Source organism: Etheostoma cragini, chromosome 4 (genome assembly GCF_013103735.1).
Source record: "Etheostoma cragini isolate CJK2018 chromosome 4, CSU_Ecrag_1.0, whole genome shotgun sequence".
Taxonomy (NCBI): domain Eukaryota; kingdom Metazoa; phylum Chordata; class Actinopteri; order Perciformes; family Percidae; genus Etheostoma; species Etheostoma cragini.
In genome coordinates, this window is record NC_048410.1 from 21899040 (window position 1) to 21912218 (window position 13179).

Genomic DNA, 13179 nt, shown 5'->3' on the forward strand with positions numbered 1-13179 from the left:
ACACTAGTAAGAGAGAGCAGAGTTGTGTAGGTCTATTGTGCCAACATGGGCGCGGTCTGATCTTGGGGCAAGGTGCGCATGTATAAGCCTTCCTCTGTGACGCTGCCTGCCTACTCTGGATGTCGTTGGGCCATCCGGACATTTAATAACAAAAATGACGAGTCTGGATCCGCTGAAATCGGTTATTTCCATCGGGAATGTGGACGACACGTCTCTGGCTCTGCCGTCCGGTAACCAGTTTCGATCAGGGCAACAGCGCGTCCTGGAACAAGTCCAGATTATCCGGAGGACCAAGTCCAGGAGGTCCAGCAGCAGCAGGAGTGGATCTACTTCTTTATCTCCAACAAGTAAGAGCAGCCAGTAGCCTACACCAGGGCCGTACACACAACTCAAAAGTTTCAGGATTAAAGCGAAAACAATTGAATTATTATTATGTTCATTTTGGCTGATTGTAGTATTTTCCGTTCAGTATTTTTCGCGGTGTGGAGAAGGCTTTAAAACAACATTTGTTTCACTATAAGGACCACACTGGAAAATCAGACTTTATGGACATGCTTTTATTTAATCAAAAGTCAAGTATTGTTTTACTGCTGGCACATTATTATATATCAATCTTATGTTTGATTCATATAGCTTTTTCTCTTACCGTTTGGTCAACATAAAGCTGTAAAAAGTCAGCAAAAAAGTTCCTTAATCCTAGAATTAAACAAATCAAGCATAACAATTATTACATATTTCACAGCAATAACCCGTTTCACAGCCTGAATATGAAAACTACGATTCTGTGGGAATTTCTGAGTGTCAAAGTCACTAAATCTGCCAGATTCTGCTTTGAGTGTTGCCTAATCACAGTTTGAAAACTGGTCGGCCCAAATGCAGATTTGGCACGCAGACCTTTAGTTTGACACATGTCAAAGGAAGTTAACCTGTAATGCTTTATATCACTTTTCTGTAGAATAGATGTTCCCTGGGACTAACTATAGTGCAGAGAAAATAGAGCCAATGCTCTTGTTGCAGTTGTAAATTTTCAGTGAAAGTTAATTTAAAGAGCTTCCATTTAAATAAACTTTGAAGACAAATATAATTAACAGCTGATTTGTAAGATGCCAAATGAGTTACTTTAAAAAAAAAAAGTATTCTGCTGGGGGGTTGTGGGGACTCTGACTCATGATTAACTATTTCCCATGAGCTCAGAATTGTTAAAATCCTGGCTACGGCCCTGGCCCATTCATCTCTGAATCTAATTCACATTTGAAGCATGTTGATCCAGAGGGACTTACAAGGACAACAAATAACAATATATCAAAGTAACTCTTAAAACCTGACACCTCTGTATATGAAATTTGGGGTGAATTTATTTTTAAATAACAAAATCAGAATACTTAATGTCATTCATGTCCAAATGTAGATTTTCTACACAAAAAGGATTCTATCTAAATAGAGCAAACTAGTAAATATGTATTGAAAAAGCACAGAATACTCTGAAAATCAAAATAAGATTTGTAGTGTGACCTTTTCTTCAAATAATTCTACATTGATATGATTTTGTATGTCTAGATTTGGGTGTGGTTTCTTCATATAAGCCATTGCAGGTTTCTACAATGCTCTTGCATGTATTTTATATTTCTTCAGTGTGATTAGGAATTCTGAGTGCAATAATCTAGACACACTTTCATTAATTCATGTTTCCACTTTTGGGCCTCTGCTGTTTCCATTTTGCACATTTTATTGTTTTTGGACCTGAATTTGTCTTTTAAAACAACATGGACACTATCACTTTAAGCATAAAGAAAACATCAGACCAACTGAAAAGGTGTCTAATGGATAACCCTCCACATTCCTCCTCAGCCCCCACGTGTGACTCCGTGTTCATAGATGCTCCAAACTCACCGACCAGCAAAGTTAGTGGAACCCTCTACTTTGGGAATTCTAAAACTGTAAGTTACGGAGTTTCTCTATATTTCTATTACACCGTTGACTGGCGGGAGTGAATCTTCTGGTTGTTTTTATCATCACAGTGTTGTCATAGATTAAATAATGTGAGTCTGAGGCAGGGACGTATAGCTACCATTTAATATTGTGTTAGAGAGTTAATTCTCCATCTCTGCACAAATTACACATGGTTGGCCTCATTTAACATCTTTAAATAATTTTTTATTACAGTGTGTGGACGTTTTTAAAACATCATCTAGATTAAGGTTGCAACTAAGAACTGTGTTCATTATTAATTAATCACAATTTTCCCCCTAATTAATCGATTGTTTTGTCTATAAAGTGTCCGTAAGTTTGAAAAATGCCCATTATAGTGTCCAAGGTGGCGTCTTCAAATTGCTTGTTTTTTCCGAATAACTGTCAAAAAAAGAATTTACTATCATATAATGACAAAGAAAAGTGGAAACCTGGAACAAGCTAATATTTGGCTTGCAGTTGTCTAAAATGATTATTAAAATAGCTGCAAAAAAACCCAAAACATTTCTGACTGATTACACAATTGACTGTTAAAACTTTCAAATCAATAAATGTGAAAACCATAAATAATCTAAAAAGTCTACTACATTATATTTATTTGGTCCGGGAGGAACTACATCGCAACCGACTGACTTGTAATTCCCAGTAAATCAAAGTTAAGTGAGCTATTTCACCACTATTTGATGCGTCATTGTTGCAGAAATAACACAAGAAACACACATAATAGCATGGATATTCTTTGGCAGTTTAGAATGGCACTGTATGCACCATCTTGTGGGAGCCTGTTACCAATAACAAGAAACTGGCTCAAAGATTTGTTGTCCCCGGTTGACTTTTCTGGGTTTTTTCTTCAAAAAAACCTGTTTCTAGATCCTCCCGGAGACTTTCTGTCTCCTCTTTACCAGCCTCTCCCATAGGCTGACAGCTCTCCAAATAACCGAACCGCAGGGTTGCACACCAAAATACTTCTTTCAAGATGTGATTTGCCATTGCCAGTTTACTGTCACTCACTCCGTCTCCTTGCTTAGTCACTGGTGAAATGAGCCTTCACATGATGTTATGATCCTTAATTGCAAACTCATGTATTCTTTGGCTCTTCAGCTCAGCGTAGAGAAAAACAATCGGCAACTAGTGAACAACATACAGGGATCCGGAGTGAAGAGGAACACAAGAGCTTCTACCTATCAATATGAGAGGTGTTACGCCCCGGTCGGATCCATGGCCGTCTGTCAGACCTACACCAGCCGTAGCGAGCCTGGTGGAGCCCGGCAGCTCTCCATGCCAAAAAAACACGTTCCTCTGCAGAGACTTGTTTCCAACAGGGGCACCTACAGGACAGAGAGGGGCACCAGTCAGTTTATAACAAACACCACGTCCCAGCCTCATCTTCAGCCTTTGCACATTATGAATGGCACAAGTCAGACCAAGTCAGACAGCCAGATCGTGTACAGCAAAGGTGACGTGACCAAAACACTCTCGAAGCCTCCCGTTACCCAGGGTGCTCCAAATAGCAAAGGAGATTCTGGGTGAGTGAGACTACAATGCCATATTTTCCATAGTTCAAGCACTGACGATTCATCAAATGTTTCAATGTACAAAAGATTCTGGCATGCTCTTGTGTTTTTAAAGTAGCGTTTGGATTGCTTTCTGCCCTTGCAGGTCAAATGATAACAGTGGAGTTGCTGACATCACTATGAAGGAGGCTGTGCATTTTCTTTCCAACGATGATGAGACATATCAGCACTGCGGCGCTTCCTACATACAGCACAACACTTTCATCGGCGACAAGGCTAAAGAGGAGGTGGTTTGTCTTATTGTCTTCATATCACAGTTGACAGACAGACAATCTTAAGGGTTATATCTTTAACATGTAGTAAACCTGGACTATTTGGAGGGTCCCTGGCAGTGGCTTGCTATTCACAGTTTTTATTGCAGCCTTTCTGCTGACATAGGTTTTCACTTTGCCATTTCTCAGAGCAAAGTATTATTTAACTCATTGTAATCCATGCTAGTCGTCATAAGCTAAGTATGGAATAAACGGCTTCCATGGGGATTATGGTAAATTATTACTGTGCTAACTCCTGAAGCCCTCTCGTCTCGCAGGTTTTGAAGCTGAACGGGATCCATCCCTTGGTGAATCTGCTACGCAGCTCCAGTTTACAAGTCAACCAGACAGCCTTGGCTGCCCTCCGTAACCTGTCCTTTAAAAGCCAAAATAACAAGGAGGAGATATATCGCTCGGGGGGCATCACAGAGGCCGTGGCTCTGCTCAGAGAGACAGACTCTGTAGAGATACAGAAACAACTAACAGGTGCAAGTTAGCTTTGAAATATGCAACATTATACACACACCTAAGTCAGACCTTTTGTGTGTAATACAACATAATCCTGCTGTCAATCACTGAGCTGTTCCTTGAGTGCTGGCATTCTGCAAAGCGTTGAAACATATTGCCAAAATCACCTTCCTATTTGTATGATAGATGTTTATTTAGATCAGAATGGGTTTAATGATTAATGTATGATTGCATCTGAACATACATCCCAACAAAGTTTTCAATCTGTTATCAGACCAAAACTCAGGGTTTCCTGTAATGAAAACAACTGATAGATTAGTGATGATGATGATGTGTTATATATTTACCATAAGAAGTGAGTTATCCATTTTCTCGGCAGGTCTCTTGTGGAATCTGTCCTCTGTAGACAGCCTGAAGCCAGACCTGCTAAAGAGTGCTCTGCCAGTCCTTATCGAGCGTGTGATTGTGCCTTACACAACCGGTCCTAAGCAGACCAGCAGTAACAGCCAAGACCCTGAGGTCTTCTTCAACGCCACCGGATGTCTAAGGTAAGCAAATGTTCCAACTGAGCACCCGATAACACGCCACCATCTTTTCTTTAGCTTTCATAAGGCTAAGGATCTCATTGCCTGTGTGTAGCTGTTGGTGTGTTTTCATCTTTGTACTATCTTTGTGTAACTTTTGTCTAACTCTGTGTGAGCTGCTCGGTAACGCAAAATGAATTTTAGTGTAAACTGGCAATAAAGTTGGATTGTATCCTAACTCTGGATCAGCAGGAAACAGATTATTATATATTTATACATGACATCCATACATTCCAATAGCTGTAAATAACAACCATGAACCAGGGAATTCTGTATAACTTTGGCATGCTTTTGGGATTTTGTTCCTTTAAATCATACCATTTCCTGGAGAGATTTATTTAGTTTCATGTGCATTTGAAAAGATTTGGGGTAAGCCGAGGTCAGTACAAAACTGGTCGGTACAGATGATGTGAATGTGCCCTACAGACAATAATAATAGTAGCAGTAGGGAGATTACACACTGTCAACACGTTGATGTTTTTACATTAGTCTGGTGAACGTGAGGTTCAGAGTCTAAGGCAACGACTGAGATTATCTCTGGTAAAAAGCTACTTAATTCTGTACCATTGTGATGAATACTATAGACCGGGACCCGGATAAGATTATAGTACAACAAAGTGAAACTTCATATAGTCTATATATAATCTATTAAATCAAAAAAGCAATCCAAATTTTGTGCAACACAATAACAGTTTATTAGGTAACCTTTAAAAAAAAATCTTTTTTTAGATTAAACCTCATTGCCATAGGTCCAGGACATACAATCAGCTAACAGTTTATAAGGTACACTTATTAAAACTAATGTAGTTTTAATACAAAAGTCTTGCCTTCAGAGATGTGGGTTGAACTTTAACGGCATTTCAGAGGCTCTAGTTTTTGCTACTGTTGATCTGTATTGAGTCTGCATTTATTGCATTATACTGGCAGCTGTTAAAAATATAAATCTGCCATCCATTGATATAAATTATTTTCTTGCTGTGCATAACTTCACCCTTCATTGTCTTTTCAAATCCGTACGAGCCTTTCTGCACCAATGAATAGGCCTTTCTGAAGAGGTTGTGACAATTGTTAATGTATAACATCATCATCAATAAAAACCACAGTAACCGGTGATATTAGCAATATAATCATATCTACTATATCAGCAAACACGTGGCTGAATGTGTAAAACATTGACTGTCATTCTGGGAAAGTTGGAACTGTTTGTCTTGTCTGCTCTTTTAATCATTTACCTGACTGAACAAGATTAGTATTGTTTACTTTTAAGGCCAGGTCAAAGTAATATTAGCCAATTCATTCCCTTTTTTGCTAAGAGGTGTTTCCACAACATTCAAACCACCAATAAAATAAAATTTAAAAAATACACGCTGTACTTAAAATAAACTACCACACTCATAGCATGGGCTACGATCTTCATCTAAAAACAATTTTTATGTTTGCCTAAAATGTCAATGTGTCTTTAGGTTAGCTTTATTTGTATAGCACATTTCAGCAACAAAGCAATTCCAAGTGCTTTACATAATACATTCGAGCTCTTTAAAACAATAAAAAAAGTAATAAGAATAAAAGTTACAGTATCAAAAAGAAAGGTCTTCACCCTTGATTTAAAAGAACAGAGTTGCAGCGGAACTGCAGTTTTCTCGCAGTTTGTTCCAGATGTCCCCACCCCCCCCCTCCCTGTTTAGTTCTGACTCTGGGGACCGAATGCCAGTTTAAAAACCTCAGAAGTGGAGTGATGCGATCTACTTTCTTGGCCTTTGTGAAGACAGTGTTCTGAATCAGCTGCAGCTGTCCAATCGAATTTTTTTTTTTTTTTAGGGAGACCTGTAAAGACACCATTACAGGAGTCTACTGAAGACAAAAGCATGCACAAGTTTATCCAAATCCCCGAATCCTTTTTCAAGTCTGTGTATACTCTTTAATGCATCAAAACATCCTGTAACCTCTTGTATTTCTTTTTCAACAGAAACCTTAGCAGTACAAAGCAAAGCAACAGACAGACGATGAGAAAGTGTCGCGGTTTGGTTGACTCTTTGGTCAGCTATGTGAAAGACTGCGTGGATGCAGGAAACCCAGATGATAAGGTAAGCGAGGGATTATGTTCTTTTTATACTGTCAGTTAATTCTACACTCACTCTCTCTGTCTGGGTGCACCTTTTTCAAATTTATTTTCTTATTCACTCGGATGTCACACCTTCATGTTGAACATGAAAAACATCTGTCGCTATAGCGAGGAGCTGCAGTTTGAAGTTAACCAACTACTATTGTAGATTGCAAAGAGAACTTCTACTGCAACCACTGTAAAGGGCCAGCTGAGTCATAATGTGATCAGCTGCACAGTAAATGATGCACTATAATGTGTTGCCTTTATAAATTCATGTATACAGACTTATGCTTTGAACAGTAGCCCACATATAGAAAGGCTAGTAATGCTCAGTGTTTTGTTTTGTGGATTATTTAAATGCTGTGATTACAGTAAGTAAGCATTAGTAAGCCTTCTCTAGCGTGATAACTACTTTTGTTTGACACAGCAAAATATTGTAATGCAGCAAATTGTATTGTTATTTTGCTCCAGTATTTAAAGGACCTATATTGGTAAAATAGTGTCTTTATTTATTATGATAAAGCAGGATGAGGTGCTATGTAAATACTGTGAAAGAACCAAAAAACTCAATCTACAGAGAAAGGCACACAGACCGTATTCAGAAACAGTGTCCATCAAACAAGCCGCAGGGCCATCCGTACAGTTATGATGTCACAACTATAAACTATACTATATGTAGGTAGTTAGTGCCATTCCGGTCATTCCCCAGTTGAAATTGCGGTACAAAGACGCTGAGAGCGCAAATGAGGACCGTTGTTGATCAATCAGAGCAGACTCTGCCTTTTTTAGGTGGGGGACTTAAAGAGACAGGCGCTAAAATGTAGCGTCTCAAACAATACAAGTATATTCAGATAGACAATGTGTGAAAAATGGGTTGTTTTTAACATTAAAGCATGTTAACATACAATAGCGTAATTAACCTTAAAAATGAGCATAATATAATAATATTGACCTATCATCTATTTGCTTAACTTGTTCAATTATCAATTTTTTTTGCAGCAGTGGCAGTGCTCCACAGGCAGTAAAATGTGTTTACCATTTAACATAACTTATTTCTGTATGACAGCTTAATAATTGGCTAAATATCTTAATGCACAATAGGCTGTGACACTTTATTTACAGCAATTATTTACAGCAATTTAATTTACAGGGAAGAGACAAAATGTAACAGCAACACCTGTATAATATATAAGAAATTGAGGGTTATTAATAATAACAATACTAAATTTTATTTAAAGCGCCTTTCATGGCACCCAAGGACACGTCACGAACAAAAAAAGGACATTAAAGTTATATTCATCTCATAAAGGTGCTGAGGTTCACACTATGACATGCAGTAGGCCTGCTGAGAGGATCTCAGCAAGCGGGTCGCGGTGTTAAACGTCCAGTTCTCACGATAGAGCGGAGCGAGACCCCCTGTCCTCCTGGGTGAGTGGGGTTCACGGATGTAAACAAATCCATCCATGCGGGACTGCTTGGTTCAGGTGGAAAAAATCATCGCTCCGCTGTCACACCTCCGCAAGACACAGAAAGCCCAGTCCATGGTCCACAGTGAAGTTGCCAACGAGAGAAGATCTAATGTTGACCAATCCAACATTCAGTCGGTTTGACTGACCGTGCATATCCGATTATGGGCGTCGGAGAATGTCGCTTTGACACAGAAGCTCCACAGAAGGTGCACAGCTCCCCCATAGCCGGTAAAGTTCACTTACTAAGTATTTCCTCATCCTCCAGCAGATGTAGCCTATGCATGAAGTTATGTGGGTAAGTAGTCATACAGGCCTGGGCGCAGGGCTTAGGCTACTGTGGTAAACTTACCTTGCATCCTCCGGTCACCATGGCATCCTCCAGTCATCGGGCATCATGTCCGGCTCTAACCCCGTATAAAAAAAAAGATACGGTGGAGAGATGATAAAATGCGTTGCTATATGTAACTATAACTATTGAGCTTGAACTAAGTATAAACATCAACTAAAATTATCTACGTTTTTGTGATGAAAAAGTAAAATTACTGAAAATAAACAAGCCAGACGGAGTGGCGTCAATCTCGCCAGCGTTCCCGTTACTAGGCAACTTATTGAGCATGAACGTGCAATTTCTGTGTCTGAGTCTTACATGCCCACTAACTGTATGTTGTGTATTGCTTGTTGAAACAGTCTGTAGAAAACTGCGTGTGTATCCTACACAACCTGACGTTCCAGCTGGAGGCCGAGGCTCCGGCCCTATTCAGCAGGATCACAGCGTTGGCCAAGACTGTCAACAAGGACCACATTCAGGGGGACACCGGCCGTATCGGCTGCTTCAGTCCCCAAAGCAAAACATCAGAACACGAGGTGAGACAAGGAAGGTGCACAGCAGAGAAAAACGTTTGTACTGATATAGACCAGGGCTAAAGGATTACTTTTTATTATGACAGCACATCAGAAATACTTGTTGACACTTCCTACAAGGACATATTAGTTTTTCTTGACACTATCTATCAATGTGTGTGTTGTCATTTTTCCTATTCCTCAGTATAACATGTTCATTGATGGTACCGACATTATGTCCGTTATACCGGTAATTAGAATGTACACAAGGTATAACACGTCAGTAGGGTTGCATGTTTTATCTATTAAAAGACACAGTGTGTTTGGAAATTATTCTGATTCGTCTAATGTTTCCTTGAATAATTTCCCAAAAATTCTATGGATAAATTCTGAAATGCTATAAAAGCTACACGTTGACAACAATGGTTCCCCTTTTTTTTTTTTTTTTTTCAGCGCCACTTTGACTTCCCGGTCGTTGAGGATCCACAACCTAACGGGGCCGGTTGGCTGATCCACTCCCAAACCCTGCAGACTTACCTTTCTTTGCTTGGCACCAGCCAGCGAGAAGAAACACAGGAAGCCTGTTGTGGAGCCCTGCAGAACCTCACCACATATGAAGGCATTGTAAGAAAAAAACATGTTATGTTGTTACACACTGACCAGGACCAAAAATACAATACATTTGATTTCTATTTGCACACTGGTTTGGATAACTTTAAAATGACCATTGTAAATATTTGATCTATCAGTAAATCCTGTAGGTCAACTTTATTTATACATGTTTTGATGTTGATTACTGATGGTTTCTTAGTTTATATTGTTTTCTGTATGTACAGGTCTCCAGTGTGATGAGCCAGACCATTGTGCAAAAACTGAATGGCTTGCAAGTTATCTGTCCTCTTTTAAAATCTAATAAAGTTACCATGCAGAAGAACACAGTGGCTTTGGTGGGAAACCTGGCCAAGAACCCAAACCTGCACAATGCCATAGGTAAGACACAGTTGAAATGTAGTATGCTTTTCAAACATTAATATGATAAAGCATAATACTATTTAGAATCTACATGACTTATGGCTTCAGAGTAGATTTCAGATTTGAGTAAGTTCCTTGACATGCGTTATCCTGATCAATCCTTTGTGGTTTTACAAGCGTGTGCTTGTGTTAAGAGCCTGTGGGTTTTGTTTGCCTTGTTACTAAAGCTCGTAAAGCCCTCCCAGAGCTGCTAGGCATCCTCAGCGCAGGCACTAAGGGAGGAAATGAGTCTGATGACACACTGGCCATGGCTTGTCGGACCTCCAACTGCCTGTTCATGAAGGAACCTGAGATGGGCAAGCACCATTTAAACAACAAGCTGATTAACTCACTGAAAGATCTAAGCCTAAACGGGTAAGGTTACATGTGAGCAAGAAGACAATGTGCCTGCTTGTGTACATGGATGTATTAGAATTGATATTAAAAGATAATGGTGAATACCTATGACTCACCCGGGATTACGTTTTGCATGCAAGTCAGATTTCCACAAGTCCAAACTGATATTTTGTTTCCCCTCCTATTAAGATATTTCCCAAAATCCAGCAAAGCTGCAGCCCTGCTTCTCTATAACCTGTGGTCAGACAAAGATTTACAAAGCTTCCTAAAAAAGGTGAGTAGAGGCTTAACCTTGTCTGTCAAGATCTGTCAAGGTTTGGGTGTGCCTTGTGCCTTTTCTACCTTCAACTCAAGTGTCCACACCTTCCTCGGGTATTTCTGAGAAACAGGGTTAGAAGGGTTAGGATCAGGCCCAGAGAAAGAAAGTGATACGGCTGAGGAATCTAGTAGCTCAGGTTCAAGGGAACAGTGGCAGGACTGTGTTCGCACATGTACAACAGCACACTAACATCTTGCATTATAACACACATTTCAGCTCAAGAAATCAATGTGTCACTTACTGTCAGTCTAGTGTGGTTACTGAGGTGGCACAATGATTTATTGTTCACTTTTTGTCCTGCAGCAAGGAATGAGCAAGTCCTCTTTTGTGAACGACATCACCACGGCAGCACACAAGTCGGTTCAAGTTGTTGATTAACTTGACTAACTTAAATGGATCTCTGAAAGTAACTCCCCAGAGTTACTCACGTGCAAGTCCTCTGCACATCTGGCTGAGCAGCATCCTTACCCATACCACAAATACTTAGAAAGTGTCTTAATATGTGTATCCACATCATGTTTCCCTGTAAATGCAGGTTACTTTTCCTTTGTAGGGAAACAAGTTGAAGCGTAAGATGTGTCACGTTAGCAACCAGACTGGCATTGTTTGCTTTTCTAATTTTAACTGCTTTCATTTTAATTTTTGGAATGTCTGCAATATTCTACCATGGCTTTGCTTCAGTAGATAATAACATAGGGTCAGTTGTCCAAAAGATTTAATTTGGATAAAAATGATCCAGATTTGGAAAACCCTTTTTTTTTTTTTGCTATTCAGAATCAAGTAATCGGTCTTACTTTTATGCCGGTTTTTCAAAGCAACATTTGACTGGATCACCCTGATCCAGATACACAGTTTTGGGGCCGGTTGTTCAAAAGATTTAATCTGGATCAAAATGATCCGGATTTGGAAATCCCATTTTTTTTTTTTGCTATCCAGGATTAGGTAATCTGTCTTATTTTTATGCCCGCTTTTCAAAGATCACCCTGATCCAGATACAGTTTTCAAGATTACCATATGAGGATTAGCAGTGCTGTAGGACAACCTATCATAATGTGGGCCACCAGCTTTGTAGAGAAAAGGTAGTAGAACCAACATGGGGTCACTGGAAATCTTTCGTATTTTGAGACAAAACACAAAAAAAACAGCAACATCCACTTCCATTCATAATTTCTTTTATGGCCCTTCATCCGGGCCTCAACAAATACAAAACAAATATACATTAACAAATACATTGTGGATATTTTGAAAATTTAATAAATAAAAAAAGGCTTAAAGTCTAATAGTTAACAAAATAAAGAATGTTCAAGGTTCTTCTTCATCTGAGGAAGAGAGAACAGAATTTATTTTTGTCATCTCTGATGATTGTTTCTTTGAAATAAATATACAGTGATGAATGACAGAACAATGTAATTTATTATTTTTGTTTGATATTGAAATATGTTAGGGGGATTGTTTCATCGGGACAAGATCATTTTTCTTTTGTAATTGATAGCCTATGTGTACTTTATCTACTTGTATCAATGTTACAACGGTTACACAAGTCAAGTGCAAATATAAATAGACGTATAAACACTAAATGATACAAATGTATTATTTGACCAGTTTTAAAGTTTGACTATATTTTCTTCCTGGAATCCACCTTGAAATCCTACGCCCTGTAAGGATCTGGATAATCCTGTATTTTTTTTGGATCAAAGTTATCCAAATCCTGAATATTTAATCCAGATTAAAACTAGGATTGGATTCCATGATCCAATCTGATTTCAGATTCTTTCTTTCCCTTTTGAACAACACATTTTCAAGATTGGATCCAATCCGATAACCAAAATCCAATCAGCTTACTTTTGAACAACTGGCCCATAAGGGTATAAGATTTTATAATTCACTGAGATTGCTGTTTTGATATCACGACACAACACAATTCTACATAAAAATACATTTACAAAAAGAATTCTGTTGTTGGAGTTCATACATTTATATACAAACAGTAACATCATTGTGTGTGTTTACAGTACAGTAAAAACAACTTCTGTTGGTGGTGTGTATTCATTTTTTTCAAATGTGTGTGTGTGTGATCCTGAAATATTTGTATTGTCCCAAAATGTGGAATAAATAAAGCTTGCAAAGATCTACTCTTCCAGCTGTAAATGTGTCACTAAATCGAACAAGGTGACGACATTGTCATTTGTCAAAGTCACTGGTGCAGCATAAAGAGTTTTCTTAAGCCTCGCTCA

General features: G+C 38.8%; 1 protein-coding gene across 1 annotated transcript; it reads left to right on the top strand.

Annotated features, from left to right (window-relative positions):
• The first annotated feature begins 76 nt into the window (after nucleotides 1-76).
• pkp1b (plakophilin 1b) lies at nucleotides 77-13082 on the top strand. Its single transcript, XM_034869926.1, has 13 exons — nucleotides 77-347; nucleotides 1849-1937; nucleotides 3070-3494; nucleotides 3628-3769; nucleotides 4072-4279; nucleotides 4641-4809; nucleotides 6812-6929; nucleotides 9106-9282; nucleotides 9712-9882; nucleotides 10095-10248; nucleotides 10458-10644; nucleotides 10816-10900; nucleotides 11249-13082. Exons 1-13 carry the CDS (start codon nucleotides 155-157, stop codon nucleotides 11321-11323), a joined length of 2193 nt encoding a protein of 730 aa, XP_034725817.1. The 5' UTR covers nucleotides 77-154; the 3' UTR covers nucleotides 11324-13082.
• Nucleotides 13083-13179: the final 97 nt, after the last annotated feature.

Coding starts and splice junctions, on each gene's coding strand:
- pkp1b (XM_034869926.1), top strand. CDS start 155: ATGACGAGTCTGGATCCGCTGAAATCGGTTATTTCCATCGGGAATGTG. Junction 3,770..4,071: donor GCGACAAGGCTAAAGAGGAG/GTGGTTTGTCTT, acceptor CTCGTCTCGCAG/GTTTTGAAGCTGAACGGGAT. Junction 10,645..10,815: donor AAAGATCTAAGCCTAAACGG/GTAAGGTTACAT, acceptor CCTCCTATTAAG/ATATTTCCCAAAATCCAGCA.